The 16,185-nt window shown below is 38.7% G+C and overlaps 1 protein-coding gene across 2 annotated transcripts in view; it reads left to right on the top strand.

The window, feature by feature from the left end:
* The window catches only part of ttyh2 (tweety family member 2), a 105,954-nt gene that overhangs the window by 71,319 nt on the left and 18,450 nt on the right, over positions 1 to 16,185 (top strand). For both annotated transcript variants that reach the window (XM_047377819.1, XM_047377820.1), the window contains exon 6: positions 9,437 to 9,509. In XM_047377819.1, the coding sequence (XP_047233775.1) occupies positions 9,437 to 9,509 (73 nt within the window). The remainder of the gene's footprint in view (positions 1 to 9,436; positions 9,510 to 16,185) is intronic.

Raw genomic sequence — 16,185 nt, 5'->3', positions numbered from 1 at the left:
GAGTTAAATAACACCAGCTCTTACCCATTTTATAACTTGAACCTTATGGATCGAAACTGCGTCCCTGAACAGAGGAAAATCATTAGAACGACATACAGGAAGGCTCTGTGGGAAGAGTAATAAACAGTTTTACAGGGGAAGTGAGCACTGTGTCGGTAACCTTGAGTGTCCACACTGTCAGCTGTCTTGCACTATATGCGTCTGATTAAAGGTAACAGAATTAAATTAATGCAGGCTGGCCAATTTAAGTCCATTTCTCCATTCCTATGACTCAGGCATCGAAGTCTATTAAAACCTCATTATTTAGGGTGCTGGGTCTCTTAGTTGGTAGAGCAGGTGCAAAGGGTGTAGTCCTCAACATGGTTGTCCAGGGTTCGATTCCTGATCTTGGGCCATTTGCTGCATGTCTTCACCCTCTTTCATGTCAAATTACTGTTCAACAAAGGCCACTAGTGCCAAAATATATATATAAAAAACCCTCATTATTTAGTATAGATAAATTACTTAGAAAACAAAACATATATAATTTTTTTCATTGCTCTGTGAACACTGACTGTTTGCTTGGAACTTTGTTTTCTGTTTTCTTATTTAACCCTACTTTGAACTTCTCCACAGAATTATTCTTCACTTGTATGCATCTTGGTTGTCATGAAGCTGTTTTTTACCAAAGCTGAAGTGGCACAGAATGCTGGGAGAATTTTAGCTTTTTGCTTGACAGTTTTTGTCACTCTCCACTGTGTGGCACATTTGGGGTCATCACAGGGCAATTGAATTACCAGAATAGCAATATCTCTGGGTAGGGTGGTCTTTCAGTTGTCCACGCTATATCTCAAATATTTCTGTTGTATACAGTGCCTTGCGAAAATATTTGGCCCCCTTGAACTTTTTAACCTTTTGCCACATTTCAGGCTTCAAACATAAAGATATAAAATTCTAATTTTTTGTGAAGAATCAACAACAAGTGGGACACAATTGTGAAGTGGAATTAAATTTATTGGATGTGTCAAACTTTTTTAACAAATAAAAAACTGAAAGTGGGGCGTGCAATATTATTCGGCCCCTTTACTTTCAGTGCAACAAACTCACTCCAGAAGTTCAGTGAGGATCTCTGAATGATCCAATGTTGTCCCAAATGACTGATGATGATAAATAGAATCCACCTGTGTGTAATCAAGTCTCCGTATAAATGCACCTGCTCTGTGATAGTCTCAGGGTTCTGTTCAAAGCGCAGAGAGCATCATGAAGACCAAGGAACACACCAGGCAGGTCTGAGATACTGTTGTGGAGAAGTTTAAAGCCGGATTTGGATACAAAAAGATTTCCCAAGCTTTAAACATCCCAAGGAGCACTGTGCAAGCAATCATGTTGAAATGGAAGGAGTGTCAGACCACTGCAAATCTACCAAGACCCGGAGGTCCCTCTAAACTTTCATCTCGAACAAGGAGAAGACTGATCAGAGATGCAGCCAAGAGGCCCATGATCACTCTGGATGAACTGCAGAGATCTACAGCTGAGGTGGGAGAGTCTGTCCATAGGACAACAATCAGTCATACACTGCACAAATCTGGCCTTTATGGAAGAGTGGCAAGAAGAAAGCCATTTCTCAAAGATATCCATAAAAAGTCTCGCTTAAAGTTTGCCACAAGCCACCTGGGAGACACACCAAACATGTGGAAGAAGGTGCTCTGGTCAGATGAAACCAAAATTGAACTGTTTGGCCACAATGCAAAACGATATGTTTGGCGTAAAAGCAACACAGCTCATCACCCTGAACACACCATCCCCACTGTCAAACATAGTGGTGGCAGCATCATGGTCTGGGCCTGCTTTTCGTCAGCAGGGACAGAGAAGATGGTCAAAATAGATGGGAAGATGGATGGGGCCAAATACAGGACCATTCTGGAAGAAAACCTGTTGGAGTCTGCAAGAGACCTGAGACTGGGACGGAGATTTATCTTCCAACAAGACAATGATCCAAAACATAAAGCCAAATCTACAATGGAATGGTTCACAAATAAACGTATCCAGGTGTTGGAATGGCCAAGTCAAAGTCCAGACCTAAATCCAATCGAGAATCTGTGGAAAGAGCTGAAGACTGCTGTTCATGAACACTCTCCATCCAACCCCACTGAGCTCGAGCTGTTTTGCAAGGAAGAATGGGCAAGAATTTCAGTCTCTCGATGTGCAAAACTGATAGAGACATACCCCAAGCGACCTGCAGCTGTAATTGCAGCAAAGGGTGGCGCTACAAAGTATTAACGCAAGGGGGCCGAATAATATTGGACGCCCCACTTTTCAGATTTTTATTTATTAAAAAAGTTTGACACATCCAATAAATTTCATTCCACTTCATGATTTTGTCCCACTTGTTGTTGATTCTTCACAAAAAATGTGAATTTTATATCTTTATGTTTGAAGCCTGAAATGTGGCAAGAGGTTGAAAAGTTCAGGGGGGCCGAATACTTTCGCAAGGCACTGCATGTCTGAGTTAATTAATCCATCCAAAGCATGAGGCAATGCACAATAAAAAAAGAGAGAGCAGGTAGGGTTAATAGATGGAGACAAATGTCCAAAGTGATTAGTAATTTGCTTGACAGACAACCCAGTTGATGTTTTGCGTCAAATCTGAGTTTCCAATTGCTACTAAAAGGAACATTTGCAAGCAAACGGAAACACTGTTGTAAACTGCGTAGTTTTTCTGACATGACTTGAAAGGACTGTGCATGCATTGCTGGAACAAAATTGCTCTGTACTTTTCAGCCTTTATTATTGCCATCTTAGTTTTGTAATAGTGGAGAAGGGTCCATGATCAAACTACAGCTAATAAGAAGCAGTAATTCTAATTAGCTACCTGAAAGTGTAGTTTTTTTCAAAATATTGCATTTGCGATATTGTTCAGTTTGCCATGACATGGATAATTTTAAATATTCACACAATTTGAATGGGTGAGATAAACAAAAATATACAACTTTTAAAATAATAAATGGATTTTCCTTTTAAGACACTGTCCATAAGCTGTTCTAGAAAATAATGTAGTTTTTTTCCTCTCACGCATTTGCTTCCATTTTTCAGTCTTTCTTGAATAAGCGTATCTTCATGATATATCACCGAGATATATCCTTGGGCTACTGTGGCTATAGTATACAACAATAATGATCTTTCTAAGTGATGTCTAAGTGCAAAATGGAGAAAAGACAGTTCTTTAATATTCAATAAGTCACCAAAAGGTTTAGCTACGATCTGAAAGCAAAAAAAGTAGGTCACAGCCTTCGGACAACGCTCAGAAGGTACTGGTGAAAAGACAAAGAGAGAGAAAGAGGCTATGTAACTTTGGCAAATGTGTTGTCTGCCCCAGGGTCTCCTCCCAGTGGGACATACCTGGAAAACCTCCATAAGAAGGTGCCCTGGAGGCACCCTGTCAAATGCTTGAACCACCATAGCAGGCAAGTTTGATGTTGAGCTTCAGAGCAAGTTCCCACACAGAAGGCATAGCTTTTCATTCTTTTGCTCGTGCTGGTCCCTGCTACTCTTTAGAGGTAGCTAATTTTAGCTGCTTATATCCAATATCTAATTCTATCAGTCAGGATCCATATGTCAAGACTTTTGTTAAAAGCTGAAATATGGCCAATAAAAGCCACACTGCTCCCCCTGAATCAGAATCGCAACATTTGGTAAGGGCCTTCTTTCTAACATCCTAGAATAAGGTTTCACAGGAAGGCTGCGGAGTCCAAAAGTACATTCTTAAAAAGAATTAAATATAATTTTTACAAGGATATAGTCGCATTCCAGACATCTATGATCCCACCGTTGGTTGATTTCCAAAAATGAAAACCATTCCTAGAGATCTCAAATATATGTTTAGATATCTAGAAAAATACCTAAAGAGAAACTACAGTATAAAGATTTTCCTAGAGATTTCAATGATTTATGTTATGACTAACGGAAAAGCAATGTCAGACATCAGTAAGTGGAATAATTAATAGCAAAACGTGATTATAAATATCTAAAAGTACATTTTGGATTATTATTCAGAACTTGACAGGATTCATTGTCTTTTTATGAATAAAAATGTGGACTTTATTTTGACAGAAGAATTAAATAAGTTTAGCCATTTTATTTTAAAACGGTCATTTAAACTTGTTTTTCCTGAAACTACTTTAAATAACAGCTTTTAACAACCTCTAATTTTATTTCTAACAAATAATTTCTTGTAGACTAATAAAATAATATTAATAAAAAAGTAATTTGAGCCAGGAGTATGATATAATTAAATGTGACAATGGCCTGCCACACTGAACAAGTCTTGTTGAGTTTCTGCTTGGAAGGTTACATTGTCTTTTAACTCATTTAAAATTAGACTAAAATTATTATTTATTCATTAAGGAAAAAGGTTTCTTTATTTTATGGTAAGTACAGTTGTGAAGTTGTTTTTATATATGTAGAACAGAAGGAAACCTATTTTCTAATGTGATTTAATTCATAGTGACTGGTGTGTATCCACCATTGCGTCATCTGCCCTGCTCCATGGGGCTCTGTGACTTTTTCACTGGATCTGCCTTGCTTGAGGTTTACACCCCATTTGCTGCTTTTCTGTTGAAGTCAAGAAATCTATTTGACTACCAGAGCACAAGATTGAGTTATACAGTATCGCTCCCTTGCTTTGCTAAGACTTGACCTGCTGGCACTGAGAGAGCAATCTGAGGGCATTTCTCCTGTTTTCTACCCAGTCACTTAATGTAACGCTTGTTTAAAGCCAGTCACATACTTCAGTAATGTCAAACATTCATGGTTAGTCAGATATTTAGGTCATAAAATCCCAGCAATTTGGGCATAGAGATTTTTAAAACAAAGCAGCAATAAATTCCTTGCACCTTTTGTCTTAAAGTTGATGCAACAAATAACCTTTTTATATCAATTTAAGATGTTTTAGGAGCCTTCCAAGGTAACATAGTCATTATTTAGGACATACAGTATTTCACACATTTATTGGGACCCTTAAAAAAATTTGTAAAAAGCCTTAAAATAAATTAATCTTTTATTGCAATAGCATAATCTCACAGTGACAAGAATACTCCAAAAAAACCTTTGCAATTGATATACATTTTTTAAGTTGATTATAGTGTCTAAGAATTTAAAGTACACATCCATAACTTCCACAAATGAGTAAAACAAAGGCCCATTTCTCTTTTACTCTCTTTAAATAGGAAAGACAGAAGCAGATAGAGTTACCAAAGTCAGCTTGTTATTAGTTTTACTCTTAAGAGCAGAATGACACAAACGTGTAGTACTGTACAATGTTCTGGGCAATAAACACACTTAAACCTCTGTTAAGTTTAGCAGGTGTTTATTCTACATTTTGCTTAAGTCGTATGTATCAAAATAAAAGAAAACAAGTAGGAAAAGTTAAAGATAGCATTATTATATTGTTTACTTTTCTTTTTCAGTTAAAGCAATTAAATAATTTTATACACGCTTGTTTTAAATCTATGTGTCAATACCATTTAACCATGGCATTTTTACTTAGTGTTTCTTAATGTGGGATTTTTTTCCCTCACTGAATGAGTGTACTCAAATTAAAGAATGGATTTTTCAATGTGTGATTATGTTTGATTTATAAAGGGTCAATTCATTTCATGGCTTTTTACACATTTATTTACCAGGGATCAAATGGGTGCAGTGTCAAAAGATTAACACAAAATCTACACCAATGCAGTTCATCAGATTTACATGCAGATTTCTGTATTTATGTTATTATAACACTGGATCTGCAATAGTGTAAATAAGGTTTTGTCTTTGGTTATACTTTGATTTACAATGAAAATAGGCAGTCTGCAAAGCGTCTCTTCATATCCTATCTCATGGTGTGTCTGGGTTCTTTAGGGTCTTGGTATCACACAGAACAGGGACACAAACTACAAGAGCAAAAAGCTTAAATGTACGCAAAAAAGGTTGAAAGGATCTTCATAGAAGAGCCATGGGAATACTGAGGAATAGAACTGAGATAACCATTTACATGTTCACTGAAGCTTAGTTCTCTGCAAAGATTTACTCCTGAGCCATAGATAGTTGAATGATAGATATGATGATGATCAAAAAATATATTTGAAGTTAAATGCAAAGTGTCTTGATGGTCAAATTAGCAGTAGCTGATTGTTTTTTTTTTTTTTTGCCATAGTCAAATAAATGAGATCTGTTATTTGACCAGAATCCTTTTTTAAATTCTGCCAAGATTTAATCTTGCAGACCACATGATTGCATGTATCTACTGTTCTATTCTAAACTGGTAACATCACGGTTTTAGTCCACTGAAAAATGAATCCAAATCTGAGCATTCCCATGGGTGTAAAAAGTCCCATCAGCCTACAGGGCCATAATCAAATGCAGGCCAACAGAGGAGAGAAGGACTGCTGATCATTATCTGGTTGATGAAGCAACTCTGCTCTAGCTTAGTAGTGATGTTCCAGTGGCAACTTCAGAGACATTCATGTGGCTGCTGATGTGTTATATGTTCATGACAGGACAGTTAAATCATCTCTTTTCTTTTCTTCAGGACTCAACGTATTTCTCTTTAACAGGGAATTTTACAATAATCAAATTTAAAGTTTGTCACAGTTACCTGTTTAAGGAGTTCCTACACACTGGACTAAGACTGCCTTATGACTTAAGAAATCTGAAAGAATTTAAAGAATATGGCCTTTTCAGTGTCTTTCTGAGGTCTTCAGGTCTTAAGAATGCAATGGGTTCCCAATTACACGTGTGTTGGTATGAAAATGTCTGTATTTTCTGTGCCTTTGAATCGTCTTCCTCTGTGTCTATTTTCTTTGCTGCCATTTGACCTCTGCCTGTTTCAGAGCATAACCTCAAACATAGCTTTGGGAACATAGACAGTAATTCTAAACTAAGAAAATATTTGAGCCTGACGTTCTTGGAATACTTAAGCTGAAAGTCAGTGACTATGTATGGTATAGGTTAACACACAAGTATAGGTATAGAAATAGATTCTGGCATGTCTGTAAGGGGAGTATATAAAGTTGGCACAACTACAATAAATTGTTAGACTTTGGATGTTTGTTCAAGCTGAGCTCAATTAAACAGTCTCACAGTATCATCAAAACATAGAATAGAGTTCCCCAAAAGTTTTAAGCATGAATAAAACATGGTCATAGTGGCTTATTATTATAGTGACAGCATATTGAATGTGGTAACAGTATCCACAGACACATATTGCGTTGTTGAGTATAAGAATCATTACTGACCAACCTGGTCCTTATGACCAGGTTATGATCCTGACAAAGGGGTAGTGTTTTGCTACAGTAGCAAAATCTTCTAGAATATCCCTGCATGCTTAATTGAGAGGTAGAAGGAAAACAACAGAAAAAAACCCTTCATGGGCAGTAAGATAAGCACTTAAAGCGTAACAGCATTGTGATTACCTGCACACTGAAGGTTCTTTTTTAAATATACAGCCATTCTATAATGTTCTTTTTGGCCCATTTCATTTTTTTATATTTACCTATAGCTCACTAAAGTAAACTGTTTCTTAGGTTGGATAAAAAAGACCAATAAAAACATTAAACTATCCAGTGTCTTGCTCATATCCAAGATCTGGTCTCAAAGGCTCCAGGAGAGATCCAAATGAGAAAAGTCTGTCATCTCTGCCCCATCGGAACTCTGGTTCATTCTAGGGCATTTCAATGTTAACAGGTTAGTGCCTTTTGCGAGTCCTGGGTCTGCACCGAGATCCCTCCCTGTCGGATTTGCCCAAAAAACTCTTCAGAAGGAGGCACCCAGAAGGCATACTGGTCATGGCTGAGAGATCAATCCACCTTTTTTCCAGTTCAAGCCATGGCCTCTGATTTAGCAGAGCTGACTTTTATCCTGGTCTCTTTGCACCCAGCTCTAAAGCTCTCCAGTGCGAGCTGATAATCATGGCTTGAAGACACTAGCAAAGCCAAATCCTCCAAAATGTGACACGCTCTTCTCCGCAAGTCTGCCTTAAGATTATGCCCATGAATACCAAAAAACTGAATCAGTTAAAAGGGTCAGCCCTGGCCGAGTGCATCATGCATTGGGAACAAGCTTGTCTTTGTGCTGAGAATGCAGAGACAGTTCTAGCTTTGGAGATAAAAGGACTGCATAGCTGTTAAAAGCAACCTCAGTCTTCTTATGAGCCAAAACATACAGATGGACTGGACCTCCGTGAGGTTGAAAATCAGATCACTTTTCCACTAGGTTGGAAGCCACATATCCCAAATGTAAAGTTCAACAATTGGTTGAAGGCACCAAACACCCTAGTGTAAACAATTCCAGGGGGACTAAGTGGTGTGCTCCCACTTATGTCTGAACAAATACTCTAGTTCTTTACTTAGAAATACCCTAATCAGGCAGCATAGCTTCAGGCCTTTGATGGTGCACCTGCTAATCCCTGTCCACCACCAAAGGCATCTACAATCAGCACATAAGATTAAGAACTACACCAAAGAGCAATGCGTTGGAAGATGGGGGCTTGGTCTAAGGAATCCTTTTTACATTATGTTGATGGCGGTGTGTGTGTGTCACTTATTAGGGGAAGAAATGACACCTGGATGCACTTTGGGAAGAAGAGAAACCTGGGAAATAGTCTGCTGCCTCCTTGTGGATGTCACTTTGACAACTACCTAAGCATAGTTGCGGACCCTTTCGTGGTAATGGTACTTCCGGATGGCTGTTGCAACTTTCAGTGGGATAATGTGTCCTGCCACAAAGTAAAAATAGTTCAAAAATCATTATAGGTTGACTTGGCCTCAAAGTTCCCCAGATCTCAGTCCAGTCAAACATCTGTGGGATATGCTGGACAGACAGGTCTAGTCAATGTAGACAGGTTACAGGACATAAAGGTTCCATAAGTAACATCTTGGTGTCATTTATCTCAGCACATCTAAAATGATCTAGTGTCCATGCATTCAGGGGCTGCTTTGACAGAAAAAAGGGGCCACTATAACACACTATTAGGCAGTTCGTCATAATATTAAGTGGATCAGTGTATTATCTATATTTTTTTTTGTTTGTCCACTTGTTGAAAAAATCATTTGCATCTGTGTAAATCATGTCAACATTATCTCATAAATTTTGAGAAACGTGACTTGGTAAAGAATTGGCTTGAGGTTTTACACCTAAGGAAATTAATGATCTGCTGCTGTTTCTTTAATGTGGAAAATGTTCATTTTATCCCTTGTTATTGCTAAAAATATTTACACTGCTATTTTAAATCACATCTGCATATCCCTCTGTAATGTAAACCAAAAATGGGAACGGGCAGGTCAGATCATACTGTGTAAAGAAAGTTTAAAAGAGCCACTGGGTCATTGTTCACTGAGGCTGTTAGTTCACATGCCTTTGATTAATAAATAAATCAGTTCAGCCGTGGAGATCATGCTTTTGCTTTGTGTCCCTGCAGTATGATGGTGTTCGGTGTACTGACACTGATCCTGAGCTGGACTTCTCTGGGCGCTGACCTTGCTGCTGCTGTGGTAAGCTGATTCACTTCCTTCTTGTCTGACTCACAAGTCCTACATTGAACTAGTCATTATTTGCAATGCCTGACAAGGATAATTAATAGTTTTATTTATTTATTTATTGGTTTGCATTTACCCTTTAGGTTTTAAATGTATACATTTAATAATTTGGGTTTTTTATTTCTTCATATTTTACCAATGTTTTATTTCTGCTGCTTTTCTTTCATCTTTTTGTTTTAGATCCAAAAAATTATTTATTCTTGTACAATTTCTGCAATTGAATACTGTTTTTAGTTTTTTCTATATGTATTTACTTATATTTCTCTTTTGTGTTTTTACTGCTTATGTATTTCCACACACACATCTGTGTTTCCATGTTTTCCATGTTACTGCTCCATCATCTCCGCTTCTTGCTGATTGGAAAACAATAAGACAATCTTAAGGGCCAGATTGGCTATGCATGCCTTGATTTTCTAATGATGGTGTGGTTGGCTTAGTAATTATTTTATAGAGCCATAACCATGCCTTGCAATTGCAATTTGTATACCTTGAACTTTTCCACACTTTTCCCATTACAACCTTAATGTGATTTATTGGAACTTGATGTGACAGAAAAAAATAGCTAAGCATAATGATGATGTAGAGAGAAAATAATAAATAGTTCACTTTGTAGTTTCCTTAGGCTCAGAGCACATTTCTAAGCCACACTACAAAAAATGTAGTACTGGGTTGGAGGTTGGAGTTCACCAGAACAACCTCCTTTAACATACAGCCCAAGCCATAACTCTCCAGTTTCAAAGTCTTTCTATCACAGTTCTGTTTTTGCAGCATCATGCTCTTTTGTTCTCTGTTATCAAACTGCACTTGGTTAAATATAGACCAATTAAAGAACAAAGACCCAAACACACACTTTGTCAGCATCATTACACTAGCATGAATTAACTAATCTGAAGTCAAGGACTTTAACAATTGGCACTACATTTAACCAAAGCCTTGATGTCTCATACCAACAAGATGAGCTCTTTATGTTTTGCTCTATAGTAATAGTGCAAATAGAATTTAAAAGGCTACATGCTGTGTTAGACTGATGTGGAGGAAATTACTGCAAAAATAGAAATCAGGTAGATGAGTGTTGATTGACTGAACTGCCATAAGAATGTGCCTTTTTCCGTTAGGTTTATTGCTTAATGTTGAGTTTCATGGGGCAGATTACTTTTTCCTGTTAATTTGAGCAGCAGTTCATGAGCTTTTTAAACAAAACATTAATGGTGAACTTTGTCTAGGCCACTATAACACATTAATGTTCCTTAATCTAAACCAATTCCATTGTAGCGCTTGTTATATGTTTGGGGTCGTTCTCTTGTTGAAGGTACACCTTTGCTTATGTCAAATCCACCAAAACAAGAACATGTTCCAACACAGTTAAGGGTGCTGAATACTTTTATAAGTCACTGATTGTGGAAAAACATTCACCTCTGCTATACCACTCACCTATCCGTTGCTGTTGACCCAAAACATTTCTATTTCACAAAACTGTGTTCTTTGATAGGAGTGGGCTCTTTCAGAAGGATAACTTTCCACACAGCCAGACTTTAAAATTACTGTTTACAGATGCACTCTGTCCAATGTGGGGGATCTTTAGGTACTGTATATGTTAACAAGAATGGGCAGTAGTTTCACTCTCTAGATGTACAAATGTGATAGAAACATACCCTGAAAAACTTGCAGCTGTTGTTGCTGTGAAAGTCAATGAATCGACTCATGGGATTAAATTCAAAAGCAGGTCAAGCTTTCAGATTTGGGTTTTTATGAAAGCCCTGTATAACTTTCCTTTAACAGCTGTACAGAGTTAAGAGTTTTTCCTGAGTGAGTTCCTTTAGGTAGCATAAAAGCATGTACAGAGTATTATAATCTCTATAATTAATTAGATTTGTCTATTTTTTTTTTAGGTCCATGTGGAAAGGTTGCCAATCACTGATAAATAAAGAAAGCCTAGAAAGTTCTTCTTTAGGTCATGAATGAAAAATTAACAATGTAACATTGGAAGAAATACTTTAACCAAATTACTGCTGTAGTTTATCGTCTCTTAAAATGGTGGCAGTTTAGCCAAACTGTTACTTGAGCCAACTCTTCTGTAACTGTCTCTCTGGGTCTGACCCAGAGAGACAGTTACAGAACAGACAGAACATTTACAGACAGTTATAATTTCAATAAATAAAACAACATACAGTACAGCCTTCAACCCTTCCTGAGACAATGTTTGAAAGTGTCAATAGATCTTTTTATTGCCATATACTTACAGGAGTTGGACAATGAAACTGAAACACCTGTCATTTTAGTGTGGGAGGTTTCGTGGCTAAATTGGATCAGCCTGGTAGCCAGTCTTCATTGATTGCACATTCCACCAGTAAGAGCAGAGTGTGAAGGTTCAATTAGCAGGGTAAGAGCACAGTTTTGCTCAAAATATTGAAATGCACACAACATTATGGGTGACATACCAGAGTTCAAAAGAGGACAAATTGTTGGTGCACGTCTTGCTGATGCATCTGTGACCAAGACAGCAAGTCTTTGTGATGTATCAAGAGCCACGGTATCCAGGGTAATGTCAGCATACCACCAAGAAAGACGAACCACATCCAACAGGATTAGCTGTGGACACAAGAGGAAGCTGTCTGAAAGGGATGTTCAGGTGATAACCCGGATTGTATCCAAAAAACATAAAACCACGGCTGCCCAAATTACGGCAGAATTAAATGTGCACCTCAACTCTCCTGTTTCCACCAGAACTGTCCGTCGGGAGCTCCACAGGGTCAATATACACGGCCGGGCTGCTATAGCCTAACCTTTGGTCACTCATGCCAATGCCAAACGTCGGTTTCAATGGTGCAAGGAGCGCAAATCTTGGGCTGTGGACAATGTGAAACATGTATTGTCCTCTGATGAGTCCACCTTTACTGTTTTCACCCCATCTGGGAGAGTTATGGTGTGGAGAAGCCCCAAAGAAGCGTCCCACCCAGACTGTTGCATGCCCACAGTGGGGGTGGATCAGTGATGGTTTGGGCTACCATATCATGGCATTCCCTTGGCCCAATACTTGTGCTAGATGGGCGCGTCACTGCCAAGGACTACCGAACCATTCTTGAGGACTATGTGCATCCAATGGTTCAAACATTGTATCCTGAAGGCGGTGCCGTGTATCAGGATGACAATGCACCAATACACACAGCAAGACTGGTGAAAGATTGGTTTGATGAACATGAAAGTGAAGTTGAACATCTCCCATGGCCTGCACAGTCACCAGATCTAAATATTATTGAGTCACTTTGGGGTGTTTTGGAGGAGTGAGTCAGGAAACGTTTTCCTCCACCAGTATCACGTAGTGACCTGGCCACTATCCTGCAAGAAGAATGGCTTAAAATCCCTCTGACCACTGTGCAGGACTTGTATATGTCATTCCCAAGACGAATTGACACTGTATTGGCCGCAAAAGGAGGCCCTACACCATACTAATAAATTATTGTGGTCTAAAACCAGGTGTTTCAGTTTCATTGTCCAACCCTCTATGTGTCCTCTGAGTTTCATTACTTTAATATTTTTTATCCCTCAGGAAACACATTGATGGAGACCCCAATTTTAATTGTGGTGAGGTGTATATAATAAATAAAAATTCAATACAACATTTAAAACAGAGCACAAAAACAGAAAGCAAGAAAAACAAGTACTAACCATGACAATGACACTTTAAATAAATAAGATTTCGGTTTTTGACAGTTTGTGACTCACATACGCATTGAGCAACATGTGCTCCGTGTCTTCTCTCTCTCTTCACCCCACTTTCTGCCTGCCTACCTTCAAATAACAAAAAAAATTAACATTAAGTGCAGCAAAAAGAAAAAATTCCCCCAAAAATAATTAGTTAACGTCTAAAACTGAGAGTAATCAATGGTGACATCATTATATATATATATATATATAGTACAGACCAAAGGTTTGGACACACCTTCTTATTCAGAGTTTTCTTTATTTTCATGACTATGAATATTGTAGCTTCACACTGAAGGTATCAAAAACTATGAATTAACACATGTGGAATTATATACTGAACAAAAAAGTGTGAAACAACTGAAAATATGTCTTATATTCTAGGTTCTTCAAAGTAGCCACCTTTTGCTTTGATTACTGCTCCGCACATTCTTGGCATTCTGTTGATGAGCTTCAAGAGGTAGTCACCTGAAATGGTTTTCCAACAGTCTTGAAGGAGTTCCCAGAGATGCTTAGCACTTGTTGGCCCTTTTGCCTTCACTCTGCGGTGCAGCTCACCCCAAACCATCTCGATTGGGTTCAGGTCCGGTGACTGTGGAGGCCAGGTCATCTGGCGCAGCACCCCATCACTCTCCTTCTTGGTCAAATAGCCCTTACACAGCCTGGAGGTGTATTTGAGGTCATTGTCCTTTTGAAAAATAAATGATAGTCCAACTAAACGCAAACCGGATGGAATAGCATGCCGCAGCAAGATGCTGTGGTAGCCATGCTGGTTCAGTATGCCTTCAGTTTTGAATAAATCCCCAACAGTGTCACCAGCAAAGCACCATCACATCATCACACCTCCTCCTCCATGCTTCATGGTGGGAACCAGGCATGTAGAGTCCATCCGTTCACCTCTTCTGCTCCGCACAAAGACACGGTGATTGGAACCAAAGATCTCAAACTTGACCTCATCAGACCAAAGCACAGATTTCCACTGGTCTAATGTCCATTCCTTGTGTTCTTTAGCCCAAACAAGTCTCTTCTACTTGTTGCCTGTCCTCAGCAGTGGTTTCCTAGCAGCTATTTTACCATGAAGGCCTGATTCACACAGTCTCCTCTTAACAGTTGTTCTAGAGATGTGTCTGCTGCTAGAACTCTGTGTGGCATTGACCTGTTCTCTAATCTGAGCTGCTGTTAACCTGCGGTGTCTGAGGCTGGTGACTCGGATGAACTTATCGTCCACAGCAGAGGTGACTCTCGGTCGTCCTTTCCTGGGGCTGTCCTCATGTGAGCCAGTTTCTTTGTAGTGCTTGATGGTTTTTGCGACTGCACTTGGGGACACTTTCAAAGTTTTCCCAATTGTTCGGACTGACTGACCTTCATTTCTTAAAGTAATGATGGCTACTTGTTTTTCTTTACTTAGCTGCTTTTTTCTTGCCATAATACAAAGTCTAACAGTCTATTCAGTAGGACTATCAGCTGTGTACTGTATCCACCTCCTGCACAACACAACTGATGGTCCCAACCCCATTTATAAGGCTTGAAATCCCACTTATTAAACCTGACACCTGTGAAGTGAAAACCATTTCAGGTGACTACCTCTTGAAGCTCATCAACAAAATGCCAAGAGTGTGTGGAGCAGGAATCAAAGCAATAGGTGGCTACTTTGAAGAACCTAGAATCTAAGAAAATTTTTCAGTTGTTTCACACTTTTTTGTTCAGTATATAATTCCACATGTGTTAATTCATAGTTTTGATGCCTTCAGTGTGAAGCTACAATATTCATAGTCATGAAAATAAAGACAACTCTTTGAATGACGCAAGGTACAGTATTGTCCCTGTTTTATTCCTGTACACTAAATATCTAAAGCACACACTCGATAAAACTACAGGGAAAAAATAAAAAAGCATTTGTTGGGGAACTTTCATTTCTGATCTGCCAGCCATTGGTCAGGACTGATCAAGCTAGAAATCTGCCAATTCTGGTCATCAGAAAATGTTGATTTTACATTTCTTTGTTTCATGCAAAGTGAAATTGCTTAGACAGCTATCTCCTGCTGGTAAGAGACTGATTGCTCATAACTTCTCCAAAACATGCTTTTGGTGAGGAAAACGTTCTTCGTCACCGTCTTTAAACCCAATTCAGGCATATCTGAGGAACAAAAAAAAGTTTTACAGTGTCACAGTGCTCTGTCTCTCTGAATAAGAATGAATTTTGTTGCTCCACTTTGATTATCTTACACCACCTCCTCCACATCAAGAGGAAGTAAATCACTACTATGTTCAGGGTGGAGACGTTGCCTTCATTTGCATTTCTGAGGATCTTTGCAGGTGGCCGCATGCTGTTTGACACACATCTCCATATCACCTATTGACAGATGCATGCATATCTTGTTGGGGATATTTAGACTGTAGGTGTTCGGTAGTTTATAGTTGGATTACTGCCTGAAAGGATTATAAATATGCATAATGAATAAACCCCATTGGAGAATGTCTTATTATAGGTTGTGTGTAGCCAGAACTCTGCATTCTCTTAGTTTCCCATCTGTCTTCTTGGGAATTCTCACACACTTACCCTGCTGTCAGAGAGCTCCTTGGTATCCTTTGCTTCTAGCAAAAGGGTTGGGATTTTTGCAGAGATTCATCTTGCTTTATCACATCTGAGTGTTTGGGGCTCATTAGTGTAACCCCCAGAGAAGGTTAAGCTATGCACAGTGTGTTTGTCCTGGGCCCCTGGGACATTTAGCATTCAGACAGTAGAGTTCAGATGAGACTGTCGCTCCTCACGTTTATTATTTTTGCCAGTGCAGGTTTCTTCTTAGCACTCTGCGATGTAGCAATAGTTGGTGTGCCTGACAGAACTAAAAAGTGGTTCTATCTGGATTTGATAAATTGAAATGTATCAGTATTTATTTCTTTGTTGATTTCAGGTAGATAGCCTAGA

The sequence above is a fragment of the Girardinichthys multiradiatus genome, chromosome 10 (genome assembly GCF_021462225.1).
Source record: "Girardinichthys multiradiatus isolate DD_20200921_A chromosome 10, DD_fGirMul_XY1, whole genome shotgun sequence".
Lineage (NCBI taxonomy): Eukaryota > Metazoa > Chordata > Actinopteri > Cyprinodontiformes > Goodeidae > Girardinichthys > Girardinichthys multiradiatus.
Note: the sequence above shows the minus strand (reverse complement) of the source record. Positions and strands in the feature narration are given on the sequence as shown.